Source organism: Apis mellifera, linkage group LG1, assembly GCF_003254395.2.
Source record: "Apis mellifera strain DH4 linkage group LG1, Amel_HAv3.1, whole genome shotgun sequence".
NCBI lineage: Eukaryota > Metazoa > Arthropoda > Insecta > Hymenoptera > Apidae > Apis > Apis mellifera.
Window position 1 is genome coordinate 20,513,279 of NC_037638.1, and position 22,478 is coordinate 20,535,756.

At 30.7% G+C, this 22,478-nt stretch overlaps 1 protein-coding gene across 4 annotated transcripts; it reads left to right on the forward strand.

Moving 5' to 3' along the window:
* Window positions 1–1,959: 1,959 nt before the first annotated feature.
* LOC413577 (serine/threonine-protein kinase 32B) lies at window positions 1,960–21,042 on the forward strand. 4 transcript variants are annotated; one of them, XM_016917293.2, is made up of 11 exons: window positions 1,960–2,384; window positions 7,394–7,798; window positions 7,892–8,440; window positions 9,585–9,620; window positions 10,407–10,575; window positions 11,376–11,573; window positions 17,659–17,748; window positions 18,142–18,308; window positions 18,689–18,969; window positions 19,579–19,791; window positions 20,392–20,615. In XM_016917293.2, exons 3-11 carry the CDS (start codon window positions 8,309–8,311, stop codon window positions 20,555–20,557), a joined length of 1,452 nt encoding a protein of 483 aa, XP_016772782.1. In that variant the 5' UTR covers window positions 1,960–2,384; window positions 7,394–7,798; window positions 7,892–8,308; the 3' UTR covers window positions 20,558–20,615. The 4 variants fall into 4 exon arrangements, with proteins under 4 accessions (XP_016772782.1, XP_006571360.1, XP_016772786.1 ...); XM_006571297.3 differs by having other exon boundaries at window positions 7,394–8,440; window positions 20,392–21,042; XM_016917297.2 differs by having other exon boundaries at window positions 7,394–8,440; window positions 9,565–9,620.
* Window positions 21,043–22,478: the final 1,436 nt, after the last annotated feature.

Sequence of the window (22,478 nt, forward strand, 5' to 3'; positions counted from 1 at the left end):
GTTCTGAATTTTCTTGAGCATTATTTCGTTCTACCTTCGAAGAAAATATAGTTTCAACGATAATAAATGATGCGTAGGATCCTATTGTACGTACGAAGAAAAAAAAAAAAAATTGAAATATATAAAATCCTGAAATCGAAAGATTTATTTTTATCGTTTAATAATAATTTAATAACGTATAGTTTTTTCTTTTCTATGTCAAATCAAAATTAGTAAACCTCGAACATACAGCGGTGACAAAATGAAATGGGATGTATGAAGACTGGAAAATGGAGAAAGAGAATCATTTTGATCGCTTATGACATTGGGATAAAAGCGACGAATAATTGTTCTCGACGCGTTTGAAATGAAGTACCCCGGATAAAAACCGAATCGGATGAGTAGTCTTTCTATTGTTCGAATTCCATCCTCGATCCGATTTCGAGTATGCAGATAGGATCGAAGAAAGAATAGAGAGTTCAATGAGAGCATTCCTTCTTCAAGAAATTGTCCAATCCGGAAGTTACTACGATCCACATCTTGGTACATATTTCAAATATCCTACAATTCCGATTTATAAGAATCTTAAGATGTACAATATGTACATCTTACTTTCTATCGTACATTTTTTTCATTCTTTAGATTTTAATCCATTCCTACAAAAAAACATTTTTTTCAGCAAGCATCAAAGTGTCAGAAATTGATCAACGTTATCAATTATCAATTAATCAATTATCTGTCATAATGAATGAAGGCTTCCAATGTTTATAATTAACAAAGTTTGGTCAATGAAATTAGTGATTATTTCTTCCAAAATCATTCCTGATGACTGAACATTGTTCATTCAGGGATCAATGGTGAAAAATAATGTCATCTCGCTGTCCCTATATGTGAATAAATTTAATTCATGGTTTGATAAATTTCAATATTCAAAAGAGTATTGAAATTCCATCATCAAAGAATTTTTAACTAATTTGTAAAAGAAAAAATGTCAAGCCTATTTCACGGAAGGTTTGAGAAGGTTAAAGAATTTCTAGAATGAAAAGTAACATCAGAGCACGAGGAGAGGAATTTCGTAAATTGAAGAAACCGTGCAATGGTATTACAAAGATGGAATTTTAGTAATAAAAGAAATAACGTAAGAATGTTTTCAAGATAAATAAACGATAAAACAACAATACTTTCTACGTACGAAAATATAAAAGATTAATTGTTAGATTAAAGTATTGTGAAACTGGAATACATGACCGATAGCGTTTATATCTAAACTTTATCTTTATCAATCAAACGTAGAAAGTTACATCTAAATCGAAACGATCAGTGTCGTTTTAATAATCCACGACACTTCCTCCATCGATTGTAACTAAAAAAAAAACAACCGAAGAAATCTCGTATGAAATAACGAAACACGAATTCCGATCTTTTTCTCCGGCTATTAATATCCTTCGAGCTCACACCGATGGATCCTCCGGCTCATCTATCACACCGTGAAAGAAAAATATATAGATTCATTTAAAAAAATGCAGAGGTGACCCTCGTAACGAGAAAATATCATCCACGAAGAAATCGTTAACAAAGATCCCTTTTCATTATTCCATCTTACGATAGAAATTTTCTTTTACCAATAAAAATTTCCTCTCCCTTTCGTTAAGAACCTTACACACTATTAGCCAAGAAGAAGAAGAAGCTATCTTTTCACTGTACGAAAAAAAAAAAAAAGAAAAACCAATCCACTCTTTCAATACCCCTCGTTATTTCTCACAATACGTCAAAAGAAGAATCTCCCCGAGTCATCCTTTTATCGTCTCGTACGTGCACTTCAACAAAATTCCAACATCGATCAATTATATCACAATCTCTTCGTCCACGATTCTCCGACTCCATCCGGAATAAACGCGCTCGAGGACGCGCCGCGGCGCCGAAACACGCACGGCACGCTTGAAACGCAACCACGGAGGCGACGCGACGTCTCGGCGCAGACGCCGTTACCACACTCGCGTACACGAGCGTCGTTCCGTTGAACCATCCAGGAACATCGACACTCGTGCGGCGACCGCGACCGCGACCGCCAACAAACAAACCGACATCCGCGATTTATTCCGCGCGCGGTTTCCGCTACCGATCGTGCCTCGATCCTCTCACTCTCGTCTGTCGATCGATTTTCATCCATTACGATGAGCCATCGCGCGTGCACCACTTGGCGACAAATATCGCACGATCATTATCGCGGGAATTTTCACGGTGCGACGAAGAATTAGTCGAAGAGTAGCCTTCTTGTGCGCGACATTGTTGACATTGCGCTTTTGATTCCTGTTTCAATTGCGAATATTTCTTTGGTACGGTGAAAACGATGGAAGAATGAGTGTAGATGGTTTTGATGATTTAGCAAATTAGTATACGAATCAGTGAGTGAATATTATTTTTTATTTTTATTTATTTATTTTTTTTTTTTTTTAGTGAGATTTAAATAGTTAACGTGACAGAATGATTGAAATTGTTTGAAGAGTGTTCGTGCAATGAATATGAGATATATTCGAAAATCGTGTAGAAGCTGGAAATCGCGATTGACGAACGCGGTTCGACTAAAAACGATTACAAGTTTAATATCAATTATGACCATGTATCGAATCGGTAATCGAAATTTGAATTAACGTTTTACAGAATTAACAATGAAATTTAATTTGCCTAGTATCCATACGCGTACTATATCGATGGAATTCTAGAAAGAATTTTTTTTTTTATCCAAAAGAATTTATCCGATTTTTATATGTAGATGTGCATTGTTTTTATTTCGATGTCACTCGAGATGAAGTGATAGATATCATTCTATATGATTTTCTTCTCGAATCTCGAATGAAGATTTTCATCGAGATATGATAATATTTGGAAAATTATTTATATTTTTTATATCGTTTTAATGCCATCTTCGTTGAACAACAATTCGCTCAGCAATGAATCATTAAGAAACTATGATCGATCCACGTGAAATCAATTCTGTACGTTGAACGTGATCGATCGATGTTGCGATGTGCATCGTTCCGTAGATATTTGCATAATATTATTATATATAGGGAAGTAATTACGTGGTGCATTCTTGTTACATTTTCATTATTGTGTTATGAATTTTGTCTCGATGATTTTCATATTATATTATGCAGTTCACATATCTATCTTGATAGGAAATGTATCAAAATGGACGTAAAAGGGAAGAATATTATCAATGAAACAAAGTTAATCAAATTGAAGTAAATGAAAAATACTTGATTTCTGGAAAATACTGAATTAATCTTAAAATTAACGTTCAATGGCGTTAAAGAGTTTCTCGTTTCTTTCCATAGCATGATAAAATGAGAAAATGCGGGATAAGGAAAAAGAAAGGATATTATATGAATCAGATTTTTATATCGACTTAAATGAAATATAAATAACCGGTATTGTTTTAATAATGTAGAAAAAGAAATACAATGTATTCGAATTTCATATAATACGTATATAAATGATACGTAAAAATGAACAACTATATTGAAAAAAAAAAGAAAAGGGAGGAGAAAAAAATATAGATATTGCAAAAAATTTGCGTCTTTTTTTTTTGCATCGATAATATTTTCAATGCGTGAGATTTTATCAAAAAAATGTCGCTTGTCTGAAATAATACACGTTAAAAAAAAGTTCCATTTCGATGGATCCATACATATTTTATATTTCACATTTACAGTGAAAGGGAATTATATTGTGGAACAATTTATATTGTTTCAAATATAAATAAATGATTAATCAGTATACTATTGTATAACGGAGTATTTTGTAAATTATTACAACAATAACGATTTCGAAAGAATAAAGCACGATTCGAGAATTGAAAGAATAATGATCGAAAGTAATGAACTACCGCGAACAAAGTTGCAACAATTGAGCAAAATATATTGTTGAGCCTGGTTGAGAAGAAAAGTATTATTTCCCAATAATTGAAATTGAAAATTAAACGAATACACGAGTAGAAAATGTATGTTCATCGATTACTTATTGCAATAATAATTTGATACAAAATAATAAGTACAATCTATTTTGAAAGAAACACGTTTGAATATTTTGAATCGTTGTAAAAACACATGAAAATCGTATTAATTAAAATATTAAATCGGAATGCGCTTGTTTATCTCCTCTCTATCTAACTATTTAAAATCTGTAAACTTTTTCTTATATTATTCTCTGTAATAAATAATGTGAGCGAAACAATATGTTCTAATAACTTCTAACAATGAAGTCGAAACCGGAAGTACAAGTTCAATAGTTACTTAGAACGGTAGATACGGAATAGAAAATGAAACGTAATCATCGTATCTTTAGTTATTCGTGCTTCCGGGTTACGTTCGTTTCATTCTATTTATGTGTCTATTTGAAGAAGAAGAAAAAAAAAAACTCGAAATTACGAATACAGCATTCGATGAGATGAAATTGGTTTCGCTGGGTTTCCGGCCTTACTTGAAAAGTGACTTAAAAACGGGGTCAAACGCGCCTCTCTTTTTTTTTCTCTCTTTTTTTCCTCGTTTCTTTTTTACATTGAGGTCGCTTTTCAAACGGTATGCACCGGGCACAATGTATAACTGGTGGGATTAGCACGACTAATGTCGCATTCGTTAGCCGCGCAAACAATCCGCCGTGCCGACTTCCACTTCCGGCGCCGCGCGACTCGTCCGCTCCGTTTACGATACATACTTCCTCCGGTTGCTCGTATTTGTTTCCGTTTCCAATGAAAGACCCGTTTCTGGTCCGCGAGAATGTTGAATTCGATGAATAAGTTGAAAATGAAAAAAAAAAAAAAAAAAAAGAAACAAAAAAGAGAAAGGATTCGTAAGCTTTAAAAAGAAAACGTTTTTAAAGGAATTTTTTTCCCTTCCTGATTCTATCCAAAGGCTTTTTGAATCGTCGACTGAACGTTGAAATCTTTTATAAAAACGAATTGTAGTAAAAATTCGTTACCAATTCGTTTCTCTTTTTGTGTATTAATTTTTTTCCATTTACTTTGGAAATACGTGCTCTTTCGATATTTTCACCTGTTCCTTGTCATTGAATTTCTTGATTTCTTGATCCTTTAATTATTCATACAGTTGTAATTGGTTTTTTCTTAGAATTTAAAAAAAAAAAGAACAATCTGACATGCTGTCCAATCTTTTCTAGTTACTAGTCTATTTTCGTGTTTTCTAAATTAAATTTGAGTAAGTTTTTAATTATTCGATAATAATAATAATTTTAAAGAAAATAATGATGAAATTATGATATCGTTTCTTGTATGATACTTTGCTCTAACTTTATATCAAGCAAATCTAATTATCTAATTTTAATTAGATAATAGATAATAGCATGAACATTGTGATTAAAAGATTTTTATGTATATATTGAATATTTCGTAATTTAACTTCCAGTAGAATTCATGAATAGCTAGAAATGGAACTAGAATAACCGCGAATTGATAGCTGTTTATATATATATATATATATATCTTGAAAATTATTGATACTTGACATTTCATCTCAACGTACATGATTTTGCATTAGAAATAGAAATCGATCAAAGAGTTTTATGAAAAATTTGTGAATTAATCGAGCAACGTGTATTCATATGAAGAGATGCTTTCACGTGTAAGTCACGGTAGATCGACGATAAATTTCATCAAATATATCGAACTAACCTATTTTATTTTCACCTTCGAATATATTCCACATCTCTTCTCTATTCTTATACATTCTCGGATATTACGTGGATCTCATCCACGAGATATTTTATCGAATAAAAAGATTCCCTTAATGTCATTCACAGACAAGATCTACGAAACATAACGTATATCTAGAATAAAATTCGTGATAAGAAATCATAACACGGCTGATACTGTCCGCTCCATCGATTCGCGCTTTATGTGATCTCACGAAATACATTTCGCTGTGAAGAAAGGGATGAAGGAAGAGAAGAAAAATAATAGGATATACGCGCATATCGATATTAAAGAGTTTTTAATATATCAGAGGTCAATAAATCTTTATTTGCTGAAACAATAAACGCGAATAAATGCAATAAAACGAGCACAAATATCGTTCTTGAACGAATGGACGAAAGAAATTGCATCGACTTGATCTATCATAACGCTGGAAAACTGCGAACTGTAATCTATGCTTTTATCGAGTCATGTTTGATTTGTAAATCTTCGATTATTGGCATTATATTTATCGCATTAAAATTGGATTTTATAATAGTATAAAAATAGAATTATAAAATTGATGAATATAAAATAAAAAAAGATTAAAATTGATTAATTATCGAAATTTCAATCGATTTGTTCACATTGTTTTCTCGAAGAAACAAGAACGTAATTCGGGATTTAATTCAGTATCAGAAAAATTTCAGGATCGAAGAAAAATTAATTTCGATCACGTATCCAATCATAATTGGAGGGGGAAAAAAATCAAGATATGTTTGATGATTCTCGATATCGAAAATTATTTTTTAAGCCGAAATGAAACAAACGAAAAATATTAAAAAGAATAGAAACGAATGGTTTTTTTATCATATGCTCTTAAAGCCCTTTGAAATATATGAAATATGAAAATTTTGTTAACCCCTTGCTTTAATTCCAGAGGAGAAAAAGAAAGAGGGGAAGTAGCACTTTGGCAAACGAGAATTAAGCGAGTATGCAAATTATATTTACTCGCCCTTTCATCTCTTTCCGGTTGAATCGAATAATCATGTTTAACGATGCCTCTATTTACTGTGAAATTCTGAAAAATCTTTCGAGCTTCTTTTTCAAATTCATCCAAGCATATTCATTGAAATTTCTTTCCTTTTTATAAAAGCGGAATTTTTATTAAAAAGAATTAACGTTCTTGACACGCATGGGACAATATGCTGCGATAAAATCAGCGCTAATTAATAGAATTTTTATTAAAAATTGCATCCACCGATCACAAGATGCAAAGATCCCTATTGTTCGTAGAATTTTTTTTTTTCAATTACAAGGTTTCTCATCCTTTTTCGCAGAAGCTTTCTTTCAAACTTTCGTTGCTTTTTTTTTCGTTTTCAACCTCAAACAATTAAATTGAATTTTAAAAATTTTCAACCTCTGTTATCAAACGACCATTGTACTTTCTTTCTTTCTTTTTTTTTTTTTTTTTACTAGCTTTCGCTAACGAGTATTTTATTTTTGAATCGTGGAAAATTGCTTTGAAATTGCGAAAGAAATTTCTACGAAAGGTAATTCGCACGATTTCCATTTTGTATGGTTTCATAGGGAACGCCTACATCTTGGCGGTAAAAATCAATGAAATCTCGATTTCCAGCCCATGAACGCAAATTGACGATTAATTGGCCAATTAACCGGCTTCCATGAAATCTTTCTGACCGATAAATTTCTGCTTGGTTGCAGACCAAAGCCATCGACCACCGCCACCAAACAACCATTACATTTCCGGCCGCTTGTTGTTCCGCGAATTAGCGTAAGCCCGGTATTAATTAATCCATGAATCGACACGGCAATAATGAACGGGACAGGCGTCTAGATCGATCGATCGTTCGAAATCATCGGCAACTTTTCCAAAGATCCCGTCGAAACGACAATCAGGAGTTTCGAAATTTGAATTTTCGAAAAGCGATAAAGTGATAAAGGAACGGAAAGAGTCGAAGACGCGTATATGCGTGACAAACAAGAGAGAAGTCCACGGAGAAATCAAAACGGAGAGTTGCAAAGGTGACGGAAATAGGATTCGAGAATTGAAAAGTTTTTCAAAGTGTCTAAAGTCAGGAAAATTGGACGGCGAATGGGAAGAGCCAGGTAACGGAAAAACTTTAGAAGTAAAGTTGAAAACGTCGTAAGAAATTGGTGACATATTTCGACTGATATATTTCCGTACCCATGACGAAATAGAAGAAGGAACGAGTTGAGAAACAGAAGGCGAAGAAGGCGACGATCCAAGTGAGAGGGGAGAGTGCGACTAAAGGTGGTGGAAAAAAGTAAACAATCCTTTGTACGTAGGGGTGAAAGACGAGGAAATCGAATGAGAGAAACAAAGTGACATTAATAGCGACGGAGGAATCTTGACAGGAAGAAACGACCTTCGGGTAGATATCTAATAATAAAGAGACACGAGGCTGAAGGGAATATGAAGAGAAAGAAATAAGATTAAGCGATCGAGGCAAGAAAAGCACGGACAAGGAGGAGTTTGTTGTGGCAGTGGTGAAACGGATAGAGACGCGAAATCGAAGCTAGGGGGAAAAAAAGAAGAAAAAGAAAAAGAAGAAGTATTCGATCGAATGAATAACCGAGACATGAGTGGGTGGAAGCATGAGAATTCCAAGTGGATGTCTTTTCTCGGCTACACGTTACACCGGCCACCGGCACTCGCGTCACGTATCCATTGAGGGACAAAAATGGGTGCCAACCAGTCACGAAACGAGCCTACTCCTGGGGAAGAAGGTGAGATCGTTTTTTTTTTTTTTATCGAACGCGCGTTTATCGTTAATTTCGAAGAGTTAGTTTCCAAGAAGAGTTGAGGTGGAAACGTATACATATAAGAAGCGTGTTCTCTCCTCGTTAATTTAACGACAGTTTGTCAATTTATCGAAACGTAGAATTTATGATAACCTTTTATCAAATTTAGTTTCGAAGGGAAAGTTAGATTAGTTAGAAACTACCGATATCACTAAATTGTAGAACTTTAAGACAATGTTACGTACATATTACACGAGCTAATATAAATTCTGGTCGAGGAAAACTCCATTTCGACAAGCTCAATATTCGTAATAATCATTGCATTGTGTCTCGTCACGATGTCTCGTTACAACGAACCAGAATTAACGGCAATTTCTTCTTAGAATAGATGATCCGAAGATAAATAAAAATTTCTAGAAATACGCTTTATCTCCGTTTTTAATTAGCGGAAATTTAAAAACAAGAACTCGATTCAACCTCGAGTTCAACGTTAAAATAACTCTATTAAGGGACAGTTCTATCAACGCCCAACTTCACCCCTAACTTATTACGAACTTATTACTTCTTAACGGGTAAACTTGTGCAACTATTTCAGATCCAATTTATCCAAATACGTCTCCCTTTATATAGATGTAATTAGTAATGTTAAGGAAAATGAACGAAATCATTTTGCCATCAGAAGCGACACGTTAATCGCGTTTCACGCGTCAAATGCTCGCGATTCGAAATTTCGTGATCCTTTGCATATGTGAAAACAAATGGTTGGAAGTTGTCCAAATTTCGCCACCGGCTGAGATTCATTCGGAAAATGATAAACGACAGGATACGCCAATATGATTTTAAGAGGAGATGGTCCCAACGTCAACGACGATAAACTTCCTATCACGGTCGTTCGTTTAGTTTAGATAACCAGCGCGAGTTCCGGTATGCGTGTGTAATTTTTCGTTTAAATTGGTCTTTTGTGAAATAACACGGTGGCTTTGTATAATATTGTATCCTAAACATTTTTCCACGTCCAAGTCGAATTTCGCGGAAACGTTTATTTGTCTTAAAATATGATAAACACATTTTTCTATTATTAATTCTATCTCTTTTGTTTCTCGTTTCAGTGAATTTTGATCACTTTCAGATCCTACGCGCCATCGGGAAAGGAAGTTTTGGAAAGGTAAGTGAAAAATTTTTACTTAAAAGAAATCGTTTCGTATGCTATTTGTTGTTTATCTTTTTTTCTAATAATTGAAATATAGATACGTGATTATGGAACATGTGATTGAAATCATTATTTTGAATAATCGTGTAATAATATCGAGCTAATGCACGAAATAACATTATTGCGATAATAGGTCAATTATCGAAATCGTATTAGATTACAATAATTCAATTATAATAATTATTCAATATTATTACTTGATATTGAAGCTAATAATTAGAATACGTCCGTCAGTTTTACTTAATCATTTCTATTTTTTCTATTCTTATTTTATTATTTTAGCTTTAAGAACTTTTTTATCTATTTTTATTCTTTATATTTCCATTAATACATTTAACGTTAAAAAATATTTAATTATTCTGTTGTATTTATTCTCTTTCTTTCTTTCTTTACGTTTCAAATATGTCTCATCGATAATTATTCTCCTATTACATTTCACGATTAATTGCAAATAATTCTATTACCATTGTTCACTCCGATCGATGATCAAATTTCATACTCAGAAATTTTATCCATCGTGTCTTTATTCTAATCAATAAGGAAAACACGTAGGAATTTTCGATCTAGAAAATTTCCGTTACTCCTACGTCACATCAATTTTCTTTCTCGAGCAAATATCCACCCTATTCTCTCTCTCTCGAGCTCAAGGGTTTTATTTGTGTTATTGAACAACAATCGGCCGGTGGCAGCTACGTAATTCATCGCTCATCCGGCAACGAGCAATTAATTATTTCTGAATAGGTGTGCATAGTGCAGAAACGGGATCGTACTGGAAATATGTACGCGATGAAGTATGTCCACAAGGGTGAATGCGCGGCAAGGGGCGCGTTGAAGAACGTCGCGCGCGAAGTGGAAATCCTCTCACAACTGGAACACCCCTTTTTGGTAAACCTGTGGTTCAGTTTCCAAGGTAAGCTGATCGTGACTGCCTCTCGAATGCCACGAACGAGGCTTACCAACCCTCCATCTCTCGTTATTATCGATTTTCCATAGTGGAAGGGTGCTAAAGATATTAAGCAAGGTAACTCGATCGACGATCTTTCTTCTTTAGTTTCCGCTTGTTTTACATTTGTTTTTCTTGCTTCCTTGCTTTTTACTGTTGAACGACAAAATTGATAAATTGTATCATCCGGTTAAAGGAGATAAAAAATGGAACACGATGATGAGATACAAATAGATCCAGTCAATTATCTTCGTGTAATATTTTGCAAGGAATTTCAAGTATCTCGAAAGTTTTTATTTTATCGAAAATTTAAAACGTAATGCAAAATCTAGCCTCAAAGTTTTATCGTTTTTTTCATATTTAAAATATAATTTAACATTTGTGTGCGAATATTTTTCATATTAATAAAAAAATAAAACATTGACGTATCTGAATATTTATTATTTTATATTACGCAATTACAAAGTTATATTTAAAAAGAAAGCAAAAGTTTATGAAATAATTTCATACTCTGAAAAATAATATTCTGCTAAAATTAGAAAAATTAAAAAAAAATTAGATAGGATTTATAATAACCTAAAAATTTAAATTTTAAATTTTATTTTAAATTTGTACAATCTATTAAAATGTTCATGATTATAGATGTGATTTATAGAATAAAAGTTTAAAATTTTCTTTTATCGCGAAAAATTGAAAATTTTTTTCTTTCGTGAACTGTCGAAAGCATTATTACCTGTATCTCGTATCTTACCTTTTTCTTTTTACAGACGAAGAGGACCTCTTCATGGTTTCCGATTTATTGCTCGGCGGTGACCTGAGGTACCATATCCAACAAGAGGTCGTCTTCACGGAGGAGAGCATAATACTTTACGTCGCCGAGATCGGTTTGGCTTTGGATTATTTGCAAAGTCACAATATCGTGCATCGTGACATAAAGCCTGATAACATTCTGCTGGACGAGGAAGGTATGTCTCAATCTTTGCTCGTTGTATTAAAAATTCATTTGGCTTTTTCTCGTTTTTTTCCCGGACAAATCTCTTCCATTCCAAAATAATTCAAGAAATTTCATTCTCGTTGGAAATCTCATCGTGAAAATGATTAAAAACGAAGATTCTGGCCGAGAGTCTGGTTACAATTATCGAGAGGAAAAAGTTGTCGAGGAAGCAATATTCCTCCCTTTTCCTTTTCCTCGTGGCAATTTGTAAAGTAGACACGATATCTACGCTTTAATTCCCTTTTAACAATGGATAATTTGAAAATTAGAACACCGGAAAAGTTTAAGTGGGTCATCGTTTTTAACGGAAATTTCATTGAGCGAATTAATTCTACATGATTCGGCGATTCACGGTTCAACTTTGGATCGCTATCATCCACGTTCTCGAGAAAAATTCTCGAATAATGATAAATTTGTTGGAAAACTCGAGAGGTAAATATTTTCCTCGGTCAAATCGATAGTTGTAAATTTCGTAACTAAAAAAAATTCCAAAACTATCGTACTATTGATTCGCGTGGGAGTTATTGTTAAAACAACTAGCCACACCCGTGGACCGGACAAGCCACATTCTCGAGATAATGCGAATTACATTATGGTCGTTCCATTATAAATTATAAATACTCTCGCTACAAATTCTCTGAATACAAACCATAACCACGATAGACATTCTATCCAAGCAATTCTTAAATTCTATCGCGTTATTAACTAAGGAAATATCGCGGAACGTGAAACGTACTAATGCTAAAAAGATTGATAAAATTAGGATGTAATGGAAAATTGAGAGATTTTCATCTATGTTTCTCTTAAAAGAAAAATGAATATCAAAAATACAAATATATAAATTTTCTTTTGAATCTTCTTTATTTCTCTTTTAAGAAGATTTAAGGATAAATATCATTCGTTTGTTCTTAACTTTATATTACAAGGATGAAATAATATTTTATAATGAACCTTGATCTTAATAATTATTTTCCATAAGTTATCGAATTGCATATGAAAAAAACGATATAGTAATATAAAGGTTTAGGCGTGTAATTTATGAAAATGGTATTCAAGGGAAATATTAAAATACCTCGAGAAATATCGCGTAATATTTAAATAGAGGTCTTAAGAATAATCTGAAAGGTTTTTTCATGCTGATTAAAATTTCATTCGGATTAATGAACTTGTTTAAATTGAACTTGGTCCATTTTAAGCTTCTTTTTAAAAGAATACTTGAAATAAAGGTAATATATTTATAGAATGTATTATTTTTTTTATAAATTTCTAATTTTATTTTATTTATTCTTATTTCTTATGATTATAAATTTACTTAAATATATGCAATCTTTACATTTACTTTATCTAAATTGATTCAAATAATATTTTCACGTGTATGAATGAACTTCTTTTTCGCTTAAAGGTTGAATTAAATTTGAAAAAATATATCAAATCAAATAAACGTCAAATCTACTTTATTTAAATATCTTCGAATTCTTTGAATTGTTGGTATTAATGTAATTTTCATTCATTTATGTTTCCATTGTGTCTTTCATTCAGTTAACCAAAATGCTTCAAAATGCTTTTCCTTGAGATATTTTAATAAATAAGATAAAAGCGACAGAAAACAGTGTTGGAAGAAAGGAAATGAAATAATGACAACTACAAGAAGTACATAAATACAAATAGATTAAGGAATAAAGAAATAAAGGAAAACTTGATAAAGGACAACTGGAAATACAACAGTGATTATCAGACTGCAGTAAAGTTTGCGTATTAAACGTAGTGAAAAATAACCCGAAGATAAATTCAATTTGCAGAAAAAAAATAATTGAATGATCATCTATCCAAACGAGTTTATCATTTATTCTGATGTGCAACCCTAAACTTTGATATACTTTATTCAATATATTTCATTACTATTAATAAGTTTGTCGTATAACGATAAAAAGAATTTTCTGCAAAATATATAAAATGTACTATGCTGTACAATTAATTTCAATTTATATGATTATTTCATTTATTTGCAATGAAAAATCGATACTCGATATACATTCATACTTGTTTAAATATAAAAAAATATATCAACTGCGAAATTGAGCCAACGTTTGTTTAAACTTTTTTTTATTTTTTTCATTATTTAGATTAGAATTAAATTAATAACAAACATTTTACACAAATGGGAAATATTAATTAAAATATAAAAATGTAATTTAATTCTTGAAACTATTTGTGAACAGACATCGGCTGATTTTAAATAAAGACAAAAATATGATGTAAATTAGAAAAATGCATGAAAATTTCATTCTTTCGAACTCCGAAATTCTGTATTGTAATTTAATCTGATAAACTCAAGATCTTAAAGTAACCATCTCAAAATAAAAATATATGGTAAGTTGGAAATACGGAATACAAATAAATTCATTTTAAAAATTTCTTTCTCTTTAACGGAATGCAAATTAAAATAAAATTACAGTTCGTACAGATAATATATATTGTAGCAAAATAATCGAATGAAAATATAGAATTAGAAGCAGCATAATTAAAAACAGATGATAAATAATGATCAATGATGATCAAAAATGCGAGCTGCTCTTTTCAAATACCATTTCCACTGGAAATGAGTGAAATGGAAACTAAATTAAAAGGATTTGTATGTTTGAAATCGACTTATAGTTCCTTTTTAATTAGCTTGACGTTTCACGTTCGTTAAACGCATATTCGACACTGAGTTGCATACAGTTAAACGAGGATTCGAAATTCTGTAAATCGAGAAACCAGCATTGTAGACAAACGTACGCTTATTTCGTTTGAATATCAACTGAACCGTTTATGTTTGATTTACACTGTATTTATGTGTACATAGCAATTGACCAACCTGTGAATTCATTTCGAATTGCAGGGACTTAATTATATTATTTTACAGATCTCTAATAGAGATTGATTTTAAAATTACATAATAAACATATATAAAACTCAAATATATCCGGAATACATAACGTGCATTAAAATATTCTTAATACACATATTTAGATATATGTCAACATCTAATTTCTAACGATCAAATTTTTCAGCAATCAGATTTTCAAATTGATCTGTGGAATTCGATTGGTGCCGTTCAAACGATTTTTCGATAATATTTAATATCGTGCTGCAATTCCATGGATGGAAAAATGAAATGTATCTATGTAAAAAAGAAGAAAAATATTTGAGTTATGTCAAAAATTTTCAATTTTTAGTAAAAGACAAGAAATCTTATAATCTATCAAAAAAAAAAAATATCATATTAAATATAATAGTAAAAATATGAAGGATAAAATTTTTATTGGATCAGTTGCTATGTATATATATATATATAATATTTATACAATTTTTTGATAAACCATTTGATATTTATTTATTTCAAAATATTTGTTTATTTCAAAAAACAAATCGATGACGAATATTTTTCTTTTTTCTTATGTTATAATTCTGTTCATCGATAAAATTTCAAGAGTGACCGACATTCATAATTCAGAAATATTTTTCGAGTTTTCAAAAAGAAACTTAAAGATAAAAAAATAAAACTATTAAATAACTTTGGGAAGAATACTTGCTTGAAAGCTTGATTTATTATTTTACTTGAACGAACATCGCATAATTTCCAAGTTTTTATTGACAATTATTTGCAACAAGTTTGTAAAATTAATAAACGTAAATACATGATCCTTCGTGAAAATTATCATTAAATTATAATAATTTTTTATAAGTGAAGCGATGAAAAACAGATGGATATTCAATGAGATGAATGAATGAAGCTTGAAAAATCAAAATTACAAAATCGTTCTTGAAAGAAGGGAATGTTAATGAAATTTAAAAAGAATTTCTCATAAATAAATAAAGTTATTATAACAAAACAAAATATAAATTTCCATAACTAAATAAATTTTAATTCAAGATTTTTTCATTATTATGAAATGAAATTTTATCTCGAGCAAATGGTTGTTTTCATATGACTTCTTTTAATTTATTTCTTCCTCGGTAGATGAAAACGAAAGAGAATTAATTAAAATCATTTTCTTTTAATTTTCTTTTTCCTAATGTCACTTCAAACTTCGAACAACACGAATAAATGATTACTTTTGATTACTCGTGTATAATATATTTTTCGCATTTAATATCAATCCAATATCCATCGTTTAAATTTAATATAAATATTTATATCGTAATGATTAATCGAATCTCAAATAACACGAATTCTTTCAGAAAAGAATTTTCCCAGAAGATGTATCGATGGAGAACCGCTTTTGATTGCTCATCAAAGGTCAAAGAACGGTTACAATAAAGTACCACGTTATATTCCGGTGACGTAGGCCTCAGATCCGGTCATTTTCCTCTCCCTCTCTCTTTCTCTTTCTCTATTAGTCGCGACAGGCTGACTCAGCTCATAAATAATTTTATGCTTTCCATACGACCTCGAAGCCACGTGCTTTGAAAATTTCATCCTTTGACGCAACATGAAAAAGCTCTCGCGTTCAACTACAAAAACGTAAGCACGCTTTATTCACAACCTCAAAGCTTCGAAAGAATATGGAGGTGAAATTTAATTTTATTATCTCGAGAACAAATCTCTTTACCTCCGAAGAGCATGCCAATTTTTGTTCAAAACTTATAAACAATTAATGTTTATTCATAATTTCGAAAAGAGATATAAAAATCCTTTCATCTCTAAATCATTTCATCAGCAATTATTTTTGTTTTTAGAATTTTCTTTTTCTTACATAAAAATTGTATAACATGTATTGCAATCCTAATAACTTATTATACTCTTTTTATAATAATAAAGTTATAATAATCAGCCACAGATTAAGAATCTAAACAGGTAGCAATTTAATATCAATGATATTTAATCTATTATAAAAATAAATAGAATTAAAAAACTAATATTAATATAACTTGAATTAAAATAGGTATATATTATAAAAAATTTATATCTCAAAATTAGAAAAGATAATTCTTTCTCTTTCAGTAAAATTTTTCATTCGGAAAAAAAAAATCATAGAAACGAGGTATTCAATCGTTGGAAAAAAGCGACTCGTCCGAGGACATTCACACTTCAAAGAAGACCCTAATTTCCCGCTGCATTTGCTCGACAGTTGTTTGCGCTTCGAAATTGCTTCTGCATCATTTAAAATTACCCAGACTGAGTGTCAACTCTGCTCGCGTTTCATCTTGCTAGCCATATTTTCACTTTATTGTTCGTGAAAACATTCTTCGTATATTCACCGTTATCCCTTTTAACTCTTCCACCAGTCGATGGATGCGTCGGTGAGCTTTCAAAAAAAATCCCTGGAAAAAAGATTTCAATGTTAATTTTGATCAAAAGGCTTTCGTTTCATTTCATCCATCGAATCGCGAAATTTATCTTTCGTCGTTCTTTCGATGATCTTTTGTCCTACGCTTTATTTTTTGATTCTATTAAACGTGTCAAACCATTTTTTAAATTATTCTAATCATGTTGTATAATCATTTCTAATTAATGATTAATGATAATTTCTAATGATAATATTCGAAAAAATGTGAAAGAAAGGAAAATAATAAGAAAGATATGATCGTTATGAAAATAACGAACAGGAAATCAAGTGTAATGCGAATTAACCCTGAATGCACATTGATCGATATTTTCCACTCGTCTGCTCTGAAATATCATATCTCATCTCTCGTGGATAGTGGAACACTCAGGTAACATAGAAATTCCGCAAAAAAGTCCGATCGTAAAAGTAAAAAAGTAGCGTGATATTCGATTCTCGAAACTGAATCACGCATGTGACATCGTTTGCGTCACATGGTACATACGATACATAACGATCACCAGCTGACGATTAATCAAATTCGTATCATTATTCATAGTGCAAGGATGAAAAAAAAAAGTGAAATTGGATAAAAGAAATGATGATGATAATTTAATTCGAATTCGAATCACGCGATTATCAAGTGTTTTTTTTCTCTTGTGATTATGTTACGTTTGTAATAAATAGCAAACTACAGAGATGATTAAATAAATAAAGGTGAGATTATCAAGTTTATGTTCTGTTTAGGACACGCGCACGTGACAGATTTCAACATCGCAACCGTGCTGAAGGGTGGAGAATTAGCTTCGTCGATGTCAGGAACAAAACCGTACATAGGTATGAATTAATTATATTTTGATCGCTACATTTATACGGTCAATTGATACAAAGCTATTAAATCATTATCGTTTCTCGAGTTGCATATGAATAATGCATGATCGAGAGAGATCAAACGATTTCAAAATCAATGAATGTGTAAATATATGTTAATAAATGTTAACGAAGATTGTAAATAAGTAATAAGTGTGAAATGAAGAAATTTTAAATCGTGTAACAATATCCGTATCAAAGATTTATGTTTTTCCTTTTACAATTGCTATATATCATTTATTCATTTATCATTTATCAGTTAGCAATTATTCATTTTTAATATTCTTATGTTAAAAAAGCTAGCCATTCCGATTAAACTTTTATGGAATTTTTATTATTTATTTTATTATTCTGATATAGCTCCAGAAATCTACATGTGCTACTTGTCGGAATACTGTACTCTTGGCTACAGTTATGCCGTAGACTGGTGGAGTCTAGGAATTCTTGCTTGGGAAACTCTCGCAGGAGAACGTCCTTATCCCCTTTGTTCCACTACGACATACAGAGAAGCTTTGGAGATCCTTCAAGTAAAATAATGAATAAAATCTTTTTATTCATTATTATTCATTGTTTCTTTGAAAGTTCTTATATATCAAACCATATTTTCTTTACAATTTATTTTTTAGCGACGGAACGTATCATTTTCTCAAAATATTCCTTTTCTTTGATAAAAATATATACGCGAAACATGGAAGGAAAATTCATTTTATTTTATCCATTTCTGTTAATAACCTTCGAATTCTTCTTCGTAAATTTTAATCTTTTGATATATAGATTATCGCTTACAAAATTATTGAAAATATTGAAGTCACATTCTTTCGAGGATAAATATCTATAATTTAATCTCCATTACAAACTTTGAAATAATAAAAAGATTTGAAGGACATAAAAAAAAAACATTTTCTAGGATGAAAGACCGACACCTACTGGCTGGAGTTCCACGATATGCGAGCTTCTGGATAAATTGTTAACCTTGGCACCAGGCGCACGAATATCAACGTTAAAGGAACTGAAGCAAGTGAACGCTATGAAAGAACTCGACTTTGACAAAGTATTGAACAAGCAGATCAAGCCATCGTTCACACCGCCAAAGGATCATCTGAATTGCGATCCGACGTTCGAACTAGAGGAAATGATTATTGAGACAAAACCGTTGCACAAAAAAAAGAAACGTCTCGCGAAGCAAAGGTGAGCGAACTACGAAAGAGGATGGAATTAATTATTTGTTCATACCGTGTGATCTTGCTGAAAAGAAATTGACCTCGAGGAAATTGATCAAACACAGAGACCTTTCTTCCAATACTCTCGTTTTTATCGGAATCTCTTTAAATCTTTAAATCATATCGATCATCGTTCCGTGAGAATCCCTCTTTCCGTGAAAGAAAATTCTATTATAATTTATTAATCAAGATAATCATTGAAAGTTTTTTCTAAATTATAAAATATCCTAAAGTAATAAGGATAATTAATTAACGTGTTGGATATCTTATCTTCAAATAGATTCTTAAATGGAAAACCATGAATAGTCGAAGATTTCTAATAAAAACAAAAAAGTTAAGTAAAGCATAGGGATTCCTTTCCAATTCCAAGATATCTTTCGTGTTCCAATTTAAATCTGACTTTCACCATCGCTTTGTTCATCGCAATTTATAAAAGTTCTCTTGAGTTATCGATCACTGAGAAATCACTTTTTGTAAATCAATTCGCAAAAATCAACAACGGAAATCCATTGATTTTTTTATTAGCGATCGCACTTATAATTTTCCATTTGACAAAGGAAATGTTAAATGTTGATAGATCGTTGAAAGTCGATCATCCACCCGAAGACACGGGGGTTGGATTCGTGGAGGGTGCTGGACCAAGCGTCGATTTCAGAAGATTAACATTCATTCCAGAATATCGGGTGTACAATCGGGAACGCGAGATGGAAAGGAAGGAAAGGGAGAGAAAAGAGAAACAGTGGGAGGAGGATTTGAACACTGCCATGAAGGGTGCCGAAGAAAGGCTGAAGTAAATTAAACCGTTCCTTTAATTATTGTCGTGTTCTATCTTCTAATCGTTCTTTTTTCTTTTCTTTCTTAATGATAAATAATCGTGAGTAAAAGAAATCGTAAATTTTTAATTAATCAAATAAAATCTCTGAATAAACGATATGTTTTCAGACGATCTTTAAAAACGAAAATCTATCGATTGAGAATAATATGTAACTGTACATATATAACAGATTATAAAATTCGCGCCACAAAAAATATGAAATATAGTATATTTCATATTTATTATATTAAATATAATATTGACGATCGATCCTATATCCTATAATATATTTTGATTTCGATATAGAATAATCAAAGGCAACAAGAGTCGTATTCTTCGGTGTTTGATTTAGATAATTTTCCGATACAAAATTCTGTCGTTCTCGATGAAATGAAAAAAATAGGATGATTCGTGTCATTTTTTCCCTCTGTTCTTATAATCATAAAATCATAATTTTTGAGAGGTTTAAAAATTTTTATTCTTCAATATTTATCAAATGTTTTTTTAAATATTAATTAATTTCTTTTTCCATGAACGAATTTATATATACAAAGAAATTGGATTCGATAATTATAGGACGAAACAACAGCCAGCACAGCAAACCGGAAACCGATTGAGCGTATCGACTGCTAACGTGAAGACACGCATAAGTGCATCCCCGAGGCAAGGAAGACGGATTAGCACTGCAACGCCGTCGGATATCGACTATATCGATGCAAGTCCTGAACCTTCCACATCGTAAATTCCTTCTGAATGCTTTGTTATGTGAAAAAAATCGAAGTATATAACTGTAAAGAACATTTTAAACAGTGAACTTCGTTGAAATTTACATTTGTTCTCCAATATTATCCAATAGAGTGAAATATTTATAAAATTCATTCTCGATCGTGATAAATTTAAATCTAGTCTTTTGACGGTCGACGGTTTTTTTTTGATTTCAGCAATTGTTAGAAGTTAATATAATAGTCATAAATTCAGAAAAACAATTAAAATTTTACTCGTCTCTTCTTTTTTTTTTTTTTGTATTTTTTTTTAAATTAGCGTGATCACACTAGTACTAAAAAGTACTAAAAAGAAAAGAGATAAATGTTTAAAATAGCGTTATAAAAGATATATACAATGCTGCAAGCAATGTCCATTAAATGATTCCATTTATATTTTAATTTTCATGGAAAAAAAGAAATACTGAATTATTCGATCTATCAGAATGAATATTGTAACAATTTATGTTTTATTATTTAGTCAAACAATCAATATCCGTCACGATCAATATCCGTTTATCAATATATATATTATATTAGAGAATTCATTTTATTTTTCTTTAATTTTTTTTAATTATCATCATTATGGACGATAATCGTTGATCATGGCCATTATAGTCACAATGCTCGATACGAAATATCCAATTTCTTAAGCCGTTCGTAAGCCTAATCTTAAGCCTAATCTTAAGAAATATAAAATACTCGAAATTTATGATTGAACGGTAGAAAAAGTTTAACATAAATTTTTGAATAATAATTTTACAATTAATTTTTCCAAAAAAATTAACATAATATCTCAATCGATTGAGATCTCACACTATATTTTATTCTCTCTTAAAGAAAAACGTATCGTTTATTTTTATAAAAAACAAAAAAAAGAAATAACCGACCAAACTAAAGCCTTTTAAAGAACATTTTACCAAAACAAAAGCTTAGCGAAAAGAAGAAGAAAAAAGAATTATGATCTTTTCTCTTTCTCGATCTTACTTTTCTTCTGGAGAAAAAAAAAAAAAAAAAAAACTGAAACTAGCATGCGGTCCAAAATATATTTGGAATAATTTTCATACTTACAAACTTATTCTTCACTTTAATTGGTAATTGGTACATTACTTAGAACTTTTTTCTTAGAAAGTTACTGAACTCGTGTAATTTTAATTCCAAAAAATTTTGTAACTTCAAACGAAATTTAAGATTTATAGAGATACAAATGAAAATCGTATCGCTCGAATCCTTTAAGAAATTATGATTAATTTTACAAAAACCGCATCTTTTCTCAATTTATATTATTGTCCGATAAAATGCATACCTGCCATCATTTTGCGTACATATTTCAAATTTTATTTAAGAACATTAAAGTTCTTTCGATAATCAAACGACGAACACCAAGAATATAATGTAATTTTATAAATAATCGTAAAGAAAGAATATATCGTTATAATATAAAATTAAATTTAAAAAATGGTAATTTAAAAAAAATGAAACAAAACAAAAAAATGAATTGAATATCATTTATCCTATCGAATATCCCTATTTCTTTTGCAACAAATAACAATGTTTTCTTTGTTAAATGATCAAATAAGAAAATTTGATCGCTTTTATTCTTATATCGGTCCATGATCGACATTCATTGAAGCACAGAATAAATATTTAAAAAAAAAAGTAGCAAAAAGAAAAAATCAACAAAAAGAAAAAATAAAACGTGTTTTGTCTTGATATTATTTAATAATTGATTATAATATTGATAAAAAAAAATCCTAAATACATATTTAGAATTTAAATTAAAGTATTAGAGAAGAATTTAAATAAGAGTATGACACCACTGACAGAAAGATTGTTAAATAATTAATAATAAAGATACCATTTCATGAAAAAAAAAAAAAGTGATAAGAAAGATTATTTTTT